The sequence below is a fragment of the Rhinocladiella mackenziei genome (genome assembly GCF_000835555.1).
Source record: "Rhinocladiella mackenziei CBS 650.93 unplaced genomic scaffold supercont1.8, whole genome shotgun sequence".
Taxonomy (NCBI): domain Eukaryota; kingdom Fungi; phylum Ascomycota; class Eurotiomycetes; order Chaetothyriales; family Herpotrichiellaceae; genus Rhinocladiella; species Rhinocladiella mackenziei.
Genome location: NW_013550597.1, coordinates 967,990 through 982,344, shown reverse-complemented (window position 1 = coordinate 982,344; position 14,355 = coordinate 967,990). Strand labels below are relative to the sequence as shown.

The window sequence follows — 14,355 nt, the reverse complement described above, 5'->3', positions numbered from 1 at the left end:
GGAGGAATTCCAGAGGACAAATGGACCGCACCGATCGATCGAGAGACAAAACGTTCCGGTCGCTTGACGAGTCGGAGCCGTGACGGCTAAGGTGTCTGCTCACCTCAGCCTAGATATTCATTAGTTGGTGTAAGGATTTGCTGGTGCGGCGAGTCAGTCCGGCTCTCGCAGTCAACAAACCCTGTAGCCAGGGAAAACAGCTTTGAGGAGGCAGGCTGCTCAATGAAAAAGAAGTCGAAGGCGAAGAATGCTTATACAGAAGCCAAGTTCCTCGATGGATGAATGTCGTTGGTGGTGAAGTCTTTGAACTATGTAAAGCACCCCCAGTTAGCCAGTGTCCAGACATATAATGCCTGGGCTACAGAATCTGCAAGACTTCTCACCTATACAAGGCCGTGAGACCCATCGTCAACAAATGAGAACAAACCACTACCGGTCCCCTAGGCCCAAATGATGATCCAATTCTTTGGTGGTACAGTCTATGTCTAATAGCTGTTTTTCCGAAAACACCCTCTTCCCATCATAATTCATCCCTTTTTATCTCATCGTGGAAGACCTCCTCATGAGCCTCCTCTGGCACCACCGGCTCCTCTTCTTTCTCTTCCGTCGCCGCCTTAATCACTGCGGTTATTTCCTCATCATACGCCGTCCATTCCGGAACCTGTCGCCTCGCTCTATCCAGTTTCGGTTCCTTCGTCAGAGGGTTATTGCAAAGATCAATCGTCTTTGCCGAACTGAAACTTTCATCGCTGCACCATGTCTCACACCACAGCCATTCCTGGCTTAAGCTGTGAATCGGTAGGTTATGTTGCATGTGATTGGGCAAGTCCTGATCGAGATTGCTGAGACTGTTTGGATCTGAGGAGAGCGCTTGGTACTGTTGTCGCAAGCGGTCACCAGCTGCCAGTTGCCGGAATCGTTTCAAGTCAACGACGTATAATGCCGAGATATGATATGGTTTGCCGCGCAGATAGTTCTCCCAATATCCTTGTTTCCAGAATCGAAATCCCTCCATTTCTGTTCGTGAATCACACATGGGAGTGAAACCATAGGGGGCTCCTTTCAAGTCGACTTTGTTCAATTCCATCATATCCGCGCGGACAATTTGATCGGCATCGACGAAAATCACTTTGTCCAGGTCCAGGGGAAACAACACATCCAAAAACAGTATCTTGTACCCCCAAATCTCACGCTGCTTCTCTTTTTGTCCTCGAAGCCAGTGTGGCCACTTATACGTCACCATTTCATAGTCAAACCCATAGTGCTTCGCCAGATGGGGCAACGTCGATTTGAAAGATGGCGACAAGAATTGTTCGATGAACCAGAACTTGACACTATGTTTGGTATGCTTCATTACAGACACCATCATAATATTCAACATTCGCTCATAAAGGTGGCCGGAGGCGACCGAAAAGATATTGATATCAGCGTTGACGGATGATGACGATGACGACGATGATGCGCTTTTGAACCCTAGAGAGGAGAGAGCCGACGAAGCAATCGATGCACCTTTATTAAGATAGTCCAGAGCTCCTCCCAGGACCGAGGACCCCAGGACATCTTCCTCTTCCATTCCCGCTTTACGCGAAAGTCGAGGAAACAATGTCAAGCCCTGGAACGAGAGAAGTGCTACGGCAGTTGTCTCATCACCGGCTTGGGCCGAATACCCATGGGGTCCCACACTGTCGATGTGGAAGATTTTAGACGACCGTCCAGGTTTCAATGAGATCTGCCAATAACCCGGGTTGGCCTTGAACTGGAAATATCCCAAATTGGCCATGACAATCGTATCGGTGAAATGAGGCTCCTGTGCCGTTCCCAGAAGGAGTTGAACCCCGCGAGGTGGTGGACCATTCGTCACATCTCGAGAGTGGCCTTCGATCAGAATATGCTCCAACTCGTACAGCGCGTCAATGTTCTCCCCATCTCCAAGACTGCTCAGTTTGATGTTGTCAAGATCATAGATGGAGCTTTTGGGGGCCACTAGCCACGAGGGTGGGACGAGCATTCCGAGATTGAAAAGTGTGTCCTTGGGAACTCTAGTAAATGAGGCGTTGGGATTCTCCAGCGAACCGTCAGCGTTGAAACGGGGCTCTGCGCTGATCACCTGACGGAAGAATCGTTTCACCGGCAACTCGGTCAATCTGTCTTTCGGATTCAGGAAGATCTTAACACTGACACCATCCAGCTGGGACAAGGTCTTCAGGATCGGCACCCATGGCTGCACGACTTCGGAGGCGGGGTCGATAACGGCGACAATCTGTATGATGGGATCATTCGAATTAGAAACACTGATGGACGTGTGAGTGTCCTGCCAGATTTTGAATCGATCCATCCGGATCAGAGGAGCAGATTCTCTCAGACCTTCGGGAAGGTCAGACTTGAGGGATCTTGCAACGAGCGACGTAACTTTTGCGAGATCCAACGCGTCTGAAAATCGATCTTCCAGTCCAAGCCCTGTAATGGCCGTTGTCACAGGAGCAATTCTTTCTCTTCGCTCAAAATCGAGCAGCGACTCCAAGTCAATGGCGGTAAGCGGTTGATCCGACGGTTCGAGAAGTCGGCCATTCAACCACAGTCCAGTTTGGCCTGCAGAAAGTCCGAGACTGCCTATCAAACCTTCTTTCGAGCTCCAGAACCGAGCAGACGCTTCAGCGAGATCACTTTCGCCTAGCAAAGGGTCGGATTCATTTTCCAGTGACCGCTGAAGCTGTTCAATCGTCAGGTCGCGTCCACTCTTTTGGACAAAGGCGTATAACCACCGAGATGGCTGGTCCGGTGGTGAATCTGAACTTGGGTTGTGCAATATCAACATGTCTGTTTCTGGATGCTTCTGCTGGAATGCGGCAGCTTCGGACAGGAAAACTCGGCCAGCTTCAGAATCTAGGTCCGCAATTATAAGAAGATGTGCACGATCACTCAGTAGCATGGCCTCTGTGCCTGCAACTCGGGGGAGAGAGGAGATGTCTTCTCCAAAGTTGGCGGTCAGGTAATTCACATCAACGATTTTGACATCTTTGGGATCGTGAGGAAATACAATCTCATTTCGCCGGGCGGCAGCCTGGAAAAGGAAAAATTGTGGGACCCAGGTGTCTTCAAGGATGGCATCCTGGAGAACAGCTTGTTGGATCAACTGCAGATCGGAGTACAATCGTGCGCTCATCAGTTCAAACCAATTGTCGGTTCGAGGAAGGACGACTCCATTGATTAGAAAAGGAGGCCTAGATCCCCCCAGAGCCAGGCGATTCAGGTAATTATCCCGGGCCTGAAGTCGCAGGTTCAAAGATTCCGCAGTCAGAAGGTCTTGGTAGGAAGATTGTTCTCTACCCTCCCGCAGAGGACGACCTTTAATCGCTGACGCGAAACTCTTCTCTGGGTTCGATGACAGCTTCTTTGAGGAGACAATATCCGAGAAAAAGGCCATTAACGAGCTCAAGCCATAGGTATCAAGTATGTGGTACGCTAGTTTCGAATAGAGATTCGCTGTTTCTCCAGTTCCAGTGGGAATAATCGCAATCCTGATGGGCACCAGTCTTCGGACCAAACTCTGCAAGGATGTCGCGACAAGTTCAATATCCTTGATGTCAGTCATGTCGACTGGTACGATGAGGTTGTGGATGTCTCGAGCCAACTGAGGCAACTGTCCTGGGTAGACCCTCTGGAACAGCGAGGGCAGCGTTGATGGCCATGCAGCATATCGCTTATCTTGTTCAAGATCATTCAACCACATCAGCACTTTGTCGGCCTCGACATCATCGCGCCAGTCAAATCGTTGTGGCATCTCATTGGCCTGTGCTTCAGCAATCACCTCACTGGAAAGGAGATTGATGGCTTCGGCTGATGTAAGTCCAATTTCTTTCAATTCACCGATAATCCGCCTTTCTCGTCGCAGGTGATCGAGAAGAGAATAAGCATTTACGAGACGCGGCTCGATTTGAACACCATTAATCCAAAATACGTTGTATCCAGATGGCAGGAACTGCTCCCGATTTGCCGTGTGCTCGGATAGAAATTCTCTGCTAGCATTGGTAGATGCTAAGAGGGTCGAATACCGGGGGAAATCCGATGAGATTTGTAGCAGGCTTTCGAGCGGGTGGGAACTCGCCGTAATGAAGCTGGCAGCATTCAAGCCTAGGTTGACCACTTCAGAGGTGGTGAGAGGTTTTAAATCTGTGAGCTCGTCTTCCTGCACCTGCTCCAAGGACACCGGGTCAACGTTTCCGCTCCCAGTCTTGTGGGCGTCCCGATCGTCAATAACGATATAGTCCGTCCGTTTGAGTACGAGCTCAACACCATAACCACTGACGTAAAGGGGTTTTGTCTCTCCGGAACCCATTGACGGCCTGTATCGTACTCTGTATGTTGACCTTCCTTCGCGAGCTGTCTGACAGACGTCATGGTGGAATTGGCCAAATAAGGGGTGTGTGATATCTGCGTAAAGGATGGACGGTGGTGCCTCTAGTACGTCTCCTAGCACACGGTCGAACGGAAGGTTGTCGGTTACATCTGGTAATGCCACTGCCTGCTGTGCACGATCCAATGCTGGAGAGCAGTATTGCTTGCCATCCAGATAGACCCAAACAGGGCAGGCAGCGTCCTGCGCCGCCATCAAATATGGCTGAACCGACGTGTTGTAATATTGGAAATGGGCCTCAATTCGAGGTGCGGCAGCATGGAGAGCGAGGGCGAATTTGAATGAGGAGAGAGATTCGGGATCGGACAGGTGGCCATCTTGCTTCAACACATCTATGAATTTATTGTACAGCTCTTGCTCCGTGTGCAAATCCGAAAAGACGCCGTCAGCGATGCGATCAAGAAGAGGAAAGTATGATGATGAGTTTTCCAGCGCGGCAGTCTCCCTATATGGATGTTAGTTTCGCAAGTTCTCGCGGTCATGTTAGAGATTCCATCATACAGCAATTCGACCAGGTATGGCCCGGCAGAGAAAGAAGTCTCTAAGGCCACATTGATGGAAGGAGAGGACTGCGCCAAAGTTGAAGGCAAGGTCAGAGACAAGAGAGCGAGGCCAATAGACCTCCAAGGGAGCGTGGAGGTGCGCATGGTTACGGTGACAAGGCTGCCAAATCATCAGAAACGAAGTACACACATGGCAGAGCAGAGGATATTTAAAAGTGAGCGTAAAGAAGCATCGGTGAGATTTCGGAAAGAAGAATCAGGCATAGAGCGCGCACTCGAGTACGAAATACAATGGAAACGAATTGAAAGGTGTTCAGGACAGGTGGTGCTCTGTTGATGGTATGGAGAACCACCCAGAGACAAAGCTGCGACGCGGAGTTGATCATCCGGCCGGTGGATCCTCTCCAAAACTCCGCAACATTTTCCCAACATGAACATCAACACCATTTCGATTGCAAATACAGGTGAGTAACCATTCTCCTGCTCTATTACCCTCTATGCCGATGACTGAGGACTATACCGAAAGCTATATGGCACGGCTGCCTTCCAATTGCTTCGACTCAATCCATTCGGAATGCCTTTCGTCGACATAGTACCCCCTCTCTTCTGCATGTTCTCGCCTTCGACTCCAGCTCGAGCCTGAACAGTCCACCAGCCGTCAAGCGGAAGATATCATGAGCAGAGACATATTATCTTCGAGTTTTGAGAGAATTTCTAGAAATTCTTGCCCCAAGCATCGTCGCCCGGTCTCCAAATTGCATCATGTAACTCGCGAAGACCTGTCTGAATTGAGACCTCCTTTACCTTTGGCCGCTCCGCCTCAGCCTGATGAGTGTGGGCAGATAAATCTTTCCCACGGTTAGATTACTGGAAGCGCTAGATATCAGCACATTCCAAATTCAGCAAAGAAGGACTAAGCAGGCTCGAAAAGAGTTTCAGAATGGTTCGACTGTGCGCTATTGGGAGAGAGAAAAATAAAATATAGGAATGCACGCGAAGCGCTTTGCTGGATGCCGACTATTAAAGAATCGAACTATGGATGCTAGGCAAAGTTGACGAGATTTGCTCCATTATTCGATCTCGCAGCCCATGACTTATTGGCGAGAATTACTTATACAGGCATCGAGCAGACATTTTCATCCGAATAATACCCAATTGTTACGGTCGCTATGAAATTGGGGATACACCATACGATGGTACGGGGGACGGACGAGAGAGCACGTCATGGCGCATGATATTCAGCAGGACTATTGGTGGCACATCACGCCTCCCATGACTCGAAGAACCCAACTTCTGCGCAGTTTAAGAACTTTGAAAATCCTGCCGCGGTAGCAGGACGGACACCAAGTCAGAAGTCATCGCAAAGGAGAAACGGGGATACCGAACTTCCAACAATTTCTTAACCCAACGACCCGCCTTCTTTCCCGAGAGTCCGAGCGAGCAAGTCCAAGTCCAGCTCCAGCTTGCGAAAGAGAATAACGAACCCATTTGGGTCCTAGTCTAATGCATGAACATAGTTCATATAACAAAATAATCCCACGACGCGAAAGGGGCCAGCAAAACCAATTTACCTACGATATTCAGCTTCTTGATTCTCATCCGATATTGACTTGCTTCCACTCCCTGATGTCATGATCGGATTCGGTAAGTGTAACATCAACCGAGATTTGGTACAGCTTGAACAAGAACCGAATTGAAAGGTATACTTTGCGTATGAACATGTAATACATCAGCTTACTCGCTTTCTTCGTCCCCGCTCGTGTCCTCGTGCTCGTTTTCATCTTGGCTTTCAGTTGCATTCCCAGTAGTTGTCTCAGTCCCGTCATCCGTGCTAGTATCACTGTCATTATCCTCGTCATCATCGTCCGAATGCTGTAATTTTGCCCCGTTGGATCGTGCAAATTTCTTCGGCTTCTCCTTCGAAGCCTGAAGCTGGCTACTCCACACCCGCCGTGCCGACTCATTGATGCTATCCATGAAATCGTTTCGCGGCCCTCTGACCGACTTGGCCTTCTTCGTCCTGTCATCGAGATCGATTTCATGGGCTTCGTCGTCTTCGGTTCCAGGATCATCATCTTCATCTGAAGAAATTTCCTCGACAACCTCATTTTCCCTCTCGCCCCTGGAGACGTTCGATTCTTCTGTCTCATTCTCGACGAGATGATCTTCTGAGTCGTCATTGCTAGCCTCGGCATCATCGTCGGAGTCTTCAAGAGAGGTATTCTCTTCAACTTCTGACGTCGTCGTCTCTGCGGTCCCCACATTTTTAGCTGTTTCCTCGTCATCATCTTCTTCACCAGCTTCTTCTCCTGAGTCTTGGGCTCTCTGGTCCTCCTCATCTTCATCTTCCTCTTCATCCAAATCTAAGTCACCCCTTCCCCTGATCTTTTTTTCTTGCAAAGGAGAATAAATTGACAGTGCCCGGCGCTGGATGGCAATACTTGGCGAAGGTCGATCTTCTATTTCATCTTCACTTTTTCTTTTGTAGGACGCCCTTAGAGCCGAACTATTGGCCTGAGTCTGAGCGAATAGCTGGCTTGACCGAAGGGTTTTGGCGGGAGTCGTCTTTGCAAGTGGATTTCGAGGCAATTTTGCCGGTTCACGAGTTGACTCTTCTCGCTCTGCCTCCGAGGACATTTCGTCGTGATCGGTTCGACCGGGGGCTTCATCCCGGGCTCCTTCATTTTCGAGACTTTGATCTTCGTCTTCGTGGGGAACATCTTCCCGGTCAGCTAAATTATTCTCTTCATCTTCAGAATCTGTGTCATCATCGCGAACGAATTTCTCAGAAAGTTCCCTCCGATTGTAGGAGCTCGTATCGACTCCCTTCAGCCTGCCTTCCAATTTTGAAGGCGTCAAGATTCGAGTTGATTCTGCAGTCTTTTCGAGGTCTCGAACTTTGACCCATCTGCCTTGTTTCTTCACCCCGTGAAGGGCACGCCAGTGATTTGAACATTGCTGAGCAGATCTGGTCTTCATTTTTTCGCTGACCCTATTCCACGGAATGCGCCAATCTTCCGATTCTGGACTAACACCAGATTCTTTTCGGACTTGGTCTAATACCTTCGCGAATTTGATTTCCTCGGTCCTGGACCATTCGCCCTGCTCAGTCGGTCCGTGCTGTAATTTATGCCGCCACCGTTGACTGACTGAATCCACTGTCCTCATGAGTCGCTGGGCAATTTCCGACCATTTCGAACCCAGCTCCCTTTGTAGTCGGATCAGTTCTTTGTCGTCTTCCGCTGTCCAATTTCTAGAGCCTTCGAGATTCTGAAGGTTTCGCTCGCGATATCTCAACATCGACCGCTTGTTCCGGTCGGGAAGCACGTTGACATACTCATTCAGGAACTCTGATTTGGTAATAAACGCCCAATTCCAACTCGTTCCTGATCCTCGCTTCAAAGTATCTGTCATCATATCCTTGAATTGTAGATGGCTGATGCCGTGTTCTTCACAAAACATGTCCTCCCACTTCTTGAGTTTCTTGATTTCGTTCTCGCTAAATGCACCCGTGCGACCTTGCAAGCCATTGCCTCGGCCATGTCCGGTTTCTTTCTCGTGTCTTGCGAGAACAGCAATCGCCCAGAATTGTTCGGAGCAATTTTGGCAACCGAATAAATTCGTATGGGCAGATGGCTTCTTCAAATGATGATTCAACTTGTCGTAATCGGCAAATCTGCGATGGCACGTTTTACATTCCACGGACTTCGGGCCCGCAGCCTTTTTAACTGTCTTCTCGGTATGTCCCATCACGGTATTTCGCATCTCGGTCTCCGAGTCAGTATCGGCCAGTAAATCATATTCTGAACCAGAATCTTCCCCTGCCTTGCGGGAATTTTGCCGTCGTGGGAGGGTGGGGAATGTCCTTTTCGCGACAGTCGTGGCCATGTTCGTCGGTTCTGAATCTTGGTCCTCAGATGTGAGATTGAGATCCTTTTGTCCCGTGCCATCTTTCAACGGAGTTGAGTAATCCACCCCAGGATCAACCCGCTTTTTCTCCTTTGGAGTCGTATAATAAGTCACATTAAGATTCTTTTCACGTCGCAAAGACTCTAATGGGTTGGATTGAGGCTGTCCATCGCTAGAATTCGTGCGCGATCCCGCAAGTCTGCTCGTCCTAGAAGGGCCTCCTAGACTCGTCCGTGGAATTCGCATTTCAACCTGTGTTCCAACTGACGCACGTGGTGATTTCGGATTGAAAGCAGGATGTCTGAGCGCGGAACCGGGCGTGTACTTCTGAGCCCAACCATCAATATTGCCCTGTCGACTTTTCTGGAGCTTCGGTATAATCTTATCAGTAATTTGTCGGGCGCGTGGTCTTTCCTTGGTAGTCGGCACTTCTGCGGAATCCGACCTCATCGCTTCCTCCCTGGACTGGACCGAAGTGGGAGGAGAATTCGGAGATCCCTTTCTTCGTTTTCTGGCTTTCGGTGCATTTTGCCCAGCGGTCTGTTCAATGCCACGCTTGCGTTTCACATTCTCTTTGGGCATCGGCGTCTCTTTCACGATCGTCTCTTCAATTTCGTCGAAAACACTTGGAGAGGATGACTGTTGTTCAGAGTGAACTTCTGGAGCATTGCCCACTTGAACTGCTTCATCAATGTGGTCATTGTCTCCCTCTTGCACCTCTAGCTGAGAGTCAGGTTTTGGTTGCTGGACAGGACCTTTTCCCTGAGAGGTATCTTGAAGGGTTCTGAGTGCCGAAGAACTCTCGTCTTCATGCTCCTTGTCCTGGTTTTGACTGGGTGCTGCAACCTCGGTCTGAACATTCTCCGGCTGTTGCGACTCTAGCTGTGGAATAGCCTGCGAGTCAGCTTCGGCTGCGGCAATTTCCAGCACCGTGTGCTTGTTTATATGCTTCTCCAATGTATCTTTTCGGCTGAGCTTCTTGTTGCAAACCGAGCAAGTGAAATCCGAGGTATGGATACCGCCATGTCGAACAGCAACCTTACTTTTACTGAAAGTCTCTTGGCACTTGTAAGTCTCGGCGAAAGGGCAGAGGAACCGACCCGTGCTGTTGCGCTTGGGCTCTGATATCCAATAATTCGGGCTGATCACGGAGGGGGCCCCGGTTGATTTCTCTCCTGCTTGAGGGGTATCCTCATTTTCAGGGTCTCCTTCGTTTGAATTAGCCTTTGAACCTGTCGCATCCTCGGTCTCCAAGGAAAGTTCTTGAATGTCCGCAGATTCCTCTTCCGGAAGCGCTGCGGCACCTGCGACCAAAAATTCTGAGCTTCCCGGGGGAATATTTTCATCGGCTCCTTCCACGTCACTTGCATCGGATGTAGCATAGATGTGATAAGTTTCTGGCTCCCGCTCCCTTAAAGGCCGATTGTCACCCGTGGGATACCCTGCCGACAGCTTCACTTCCTCAGAGAGATCCTCGGTCGGGGCCTGGTTGACGGCGACAAAGCTGCCTGATGATTTCCGTCCTTTCTTGCGCTTCTTTTTCTTCTTGCTCCGCTGTGTTGCTTCACTCGAGGGTGGCATGACTTCGGTCCGGTTGACTACGACTGTTGGTTCGTCGACGACGGGATCTCGGTCGTCAGGAATGTCTGAAAGATCAGTGTCTGAGGAAAAATATGAGCCTGAGTCTACTTCGAAGTCAAATAGTCCTCTGACCGCGCTTACTTACGCTCTTCCTGCTCTGTTGGAGGAGCAGACTCTTGACTCTGCTCGTTTCCCATCGTCGTGGAGTATGGTTGATAGCGTCATATTAGTCGTTGGCAAGGGCTATTGTAGTGGTTTCAGCGCGGGCGGAGTATTAGAAGAAGAACAGGATGTGTCGAGTCGATCTTATACAGAACTGCAGCTTTGCATGAGTGCGACTAATGCTCAACAATGTGAACGAAGAATTGGGGGAGCAGATTGTGGTAGGCAAAGCTCTAGCGTGATTCGGTGTGGGGAAAGGAAGCCTTGCAGGGTGTGCCATAGCTTTTCCGCGACCCTCAGCCTTCTTCATGTCATTCTTGAACCCGTTTATGAGGCTGCCTGGGACTTCACATTCTTTACCTATCAAGGTAGACACCTAACTACTAAGGTACAGACGGATCTTCCATGAGGAAGACATCATTGATTTCGATAAGATGGTACTCCTCACCACAACGCCCTGCATTCTCGCCGCCATCTCCTCTCTCTCATACTCCGAACGGTCCTCACTCGACGGACTACCCACAGCGTCTGGAGCACCTATAGAACACAAAACGGTTATAGCACTCTCACACCTTGCGAAAGGGTTCACTCTCAACACCCTTTTGAGAGGGACGTGTGTCCATGTTTTCCCCCCGCCCCCGAAACCGCAGCCTTCCCCAGAGTATGTTGCCCTCATGGAACGACTACGCAAAGAGCAAGAACAGCGAGAGTACGCTGCACTGGTTTCAAAACGAGCGTTAGAACAGGGTCCAGACGAAGAAAAGGACGATATCAGCCCTTCTTTGGTTTTCAACATCTTGCTCAGCATTGTCATGTGTGCAGGGGCCATGTTCTATTTAACCAGATGGTGGCCGAATGATGGCTCGAGAGTCCTCGTATCTTTGTCCACTGGTCTTGTGGTCGGAATTGCTGAAGCCACGGTGTATGCGGGATATCTGAGAAAGGTTAGGCTGAGTAGGGAGAAAGAGAGGGCCAAACGCGAGAAGAAAGAGTTTATTGGCGAATACCGAGGCGAGCCTGTCGATGATACCCTTTTATCCACTTCTACGGAGAATGAAAAGATATGGGGCCGAGGCGTCAACGGCGGTATGAGAAGGCGAGTAAGAGAGAAGTGGGAGAAGAAGCACGAGAAGGTTGAAACTTGAAAATTCAACACGAATTGACATATCGGTGGGAGAATGGTTCATCGTCCCAAAATTCCTCAAATCAAGTGTCAATCTGTTCTTATCACTCCGCTCTATGCCCTTCTATCCCCAACCACTGCTGTTCACGTGGTCATGCCTCGTAATCGTAAATCCATCTTCTAAACCAACTCTTTACCTTCTTCAATTCTTTCTGTCTAGGCTCTAACAATAATTGTCCTGAACATTCTTTGCCAACAAATCCATTATTTGGCCCATCTCGGACGAAAACTTGTCGTCCTCGCAACCAAGTCTCCTTGACTTGTCCTTTCATTGTCTTACCCTGATAGGGGCTGCATTTATTTCTGAACAACATCGTATTGGGTTCAACAACCCACTCAGCACTATCGTCAAAAACACAGATGTCGGCATCGAAACCAACAGCGAGGTCGCCTTTTCGTTTCTCGAGACCAACTTGTGCGGCAGGATTGGTACAGCACCATTTAACAACGTCAGTGATGGCTGTGTCAGTAGATGTCAGGCCTCGTCTTGCCACCTCAGTCCACAAGATCGGCAGGCCCAACCCGACCGAGGAAATCCCGCCCCAAGCAGAGAAGAAATCACCTCTATCCGTGTCCAGCAGCAATGCCTTCGCCGTGCCTTTTGGGGGAGCGACATGCCCTGGTACGTGAGAGGGAAGAAGTTTAAGATCTGGAGTGCATGGGGAATGGTCTGACACAACAGTCTTGATCACGCCCTCCCCAGCATGCTGTAATAACTCTGTCCACAGCTTATCCTGATTCGATTGAGTTCGAATTGGTGGGCAACACTTGTGGCGAGTATCACCCAATGCAATCTGCTCGGCGGCAAGAGATAGATAATGAGGGCAAGTTTCAGCCGTGATATTAATCCCTTGTGCACGTGCTTTCCTCAGAAGAGGAATGGCTTCCATTGCCGACAAGTGGACAATGTGCAATGGCAAATTGGGTGCAAGATGCGCCAGGGACAAGATTTCTTCAATAGCATAAGTCTCGAAGGACGGTGGTCGCGAGGCCAGAAAAGTGCCGTAGGCATTTAATGGGCCGTGGGGCTCCAAGGGGGGTAGTGAAGTCTGGACATCATCTCCAACCGAATCGGCGATGGGAGGGATCATCTCTGCATGGAACATGACTGTTGTAGGCTCATCTGCAAGTTCCGCAAAGACCTTCCGGATGTCTGTCGAGGAAACTGCTGGGAATTCTTCGACACCACTGTCAATTAGAAATCCTTTGAACCCTCTCACACCCTCTCGTACCAAGGCCTTGAGTTCTCCCTCATTCCCAGGAATTATGCCACCGTAGAACCCCACATCAACCCAGCATTGACCTTGAGCAGCCTTGATCTTCTCCTGGAGCCCTGCCAAGGTGGTGGTCGGAGGAATCGCATTCAATGGCATATCCACCACAGTGGTGACGCCACCGAAGGCCGCAGCCTGCGTTCCAGTATAAAATCCCTCCCATTCTGTCCTGCCCGGTTCGTTAAGGTGTACATGTGCATCCACCAATCCCGGGAGTAATATATGGGGCGAGTAATCGGTATATGGTGTATTTGGAGGGAAATCGGAAGGAGGAACGATCGAATCAAATGTCGCAGTTATTTTGCCCGTAGCATTGGAGATGACAATCGTGGCCGCCGAAAGCCGTCCGGACCTGATAGCTCGAGAGGAAGCGATCACAGTAATCGGGGCCTCGTCTACCGCGTCTGATAAGCCATTCGGAGGAGAGAGTGGAGGGTTCGGATAAGGATGGAAGGCGCTTGTCGTGCTATTCATGGTTAAGGGGGAATATTACCGCCGGCTAGGCTTTGACATGAAAGACAAAAGAGGGTTCAGGGGAGGTCACAGAGGAGTTGGATATGAGGGCGTCGAGCATGTGAAGGGGGATGTTGTCCTTATCAACGCTTGATAAGCGATAAACAGAAGTCAATGGTTATTGGGGATTCGAGAACGGGCTTTGGGCGAGACATGCAGGGGACCAAACAAAGGAAAGCCATTGAACATGATATACTACCTCTCGAAGGCCGGATTCGACCAAACCTCGCCTTCATCTTGGATTATTCCTCGAGAGCCTTCAAGAGATCAGAACTCCCAGAAATTGTTTTGGAAAAAATGGCAATGTGGAGTGATACATGCGGGCGAGTCCGATGGGAATCATTGGAGCTCCTAGCGAGACTGGCAATGTTATTGGAGAGACAGCGTGGGAAGCGACGCTGAAGACAACTCGAACGAGGTATCTGTTACTCGATCATATCGGGTAGAGATAACGGGGGAAACATTTTGGCCCGGGAAATCCAATCTCGGTGGGATGGATCGTGGTGGGTGAAGTTTGGCGGGCCGTTATCGTTGGGAATTAGAGCCATGTGCCTTTCCACCTTCTATGCAACAACGCCTTTCTGGATTCGGTCAGCGAAGTCGGACCCCGGATAAGGTTCCGGGATGGCCCTAAGCCTTGTCGGGTCTGGGATTTGAGTGCTTGAAAATTGTCTCTCAATTACTCGATTGTATACCTTTTCTTACTCAATCAAAACTCCTAAATGGTCTTGGACATATTGTATATTTGTCTTCTTGCCCGCCTGGCTTTGCTCAAACGTCATATTACCGACCAAGTTTCATTTAGCTGAATAAATT

General features: G+C 49.7%; 4 protein-coding genes across 4 annotated transcripts; 1 reads left to right on the top strand and 3 right to left on the bottom strand.

Annotated features, from left to right (window-relative positions):
• Positions 1 to 520: 520 nt before the first annotated feature.
• On the bottom strand, positions 521 to 5,061 carry Z518_09963 (uncharacterized protein; the record flags this gene model as incomplete). Its single annotated transcript, XM_013412580.1, has 2 exons — positions 521 to 4,859; positions 4,916 to 5,061. 2 exons carry the CDS (start codon positions 5,059 to 5,061, stop codon positions 521 to 523), a joined length of 4,485 nt encoding a protein of 1,494 aa, XP_013268034.1.
• Positions 5,062 to 6,651: 1,590 nt separating this feature from the next.
• Positions 6,652 to 10,604, bottom strand: Z518_09962 (uncharacterized protein; the record flags this gene model as incomplete). The annotated part of the gene is made up of 2 exons (XM_013412579.1): positions 6,652 to 10,472; positions 10,553 to 10,604. 2 exons carry the CDS (start codon positions 10,602 to 10,604, stop codon positions 6,652 to 6,654), a joined length of 3,873 nt encoding a protein of 1,290 aa, XP_013268033.1.
• Positions 10,605 to 11,003: 399 nt separating this feature from the next.
• Positions 11,004 to 11,714, top strand: Z518_09961 (uncharacterized protein; the record flags this gene model as incomplete). The annotated part of the gene is made up of 1 exon (XM_013412578.1): positions 11,004 to 11,714. The coding sequence occupies one exon, from the start codon at positions 11,004 to 11,006 to the stop codon at positions 11,712 to 11,714; it is 711 nt and encodes a 236-aa protein (XP_013268032.1).
• Positions 11,715 to 11,844: 130 nt separating this feature from the next.
• Positions 11,845 to 13,500, bottom strand: Z518_09960 (allantoinase; the record flags this gene model as incomplete). The annotated part of the gene is made up of 1 exon (XM_013412577.1): positions 11,845 to 13,500. The coding sequence occupies one exon, from the start codon at positions 13,498 to 13,500 to the stop codon at positions 11,845 to 11,847; it is 1,656 nt and encodes a 551-aa protein (XP_013268031.1).
• Positions 13,501 to 14,355: the final 855 nt, after the last annotated feature.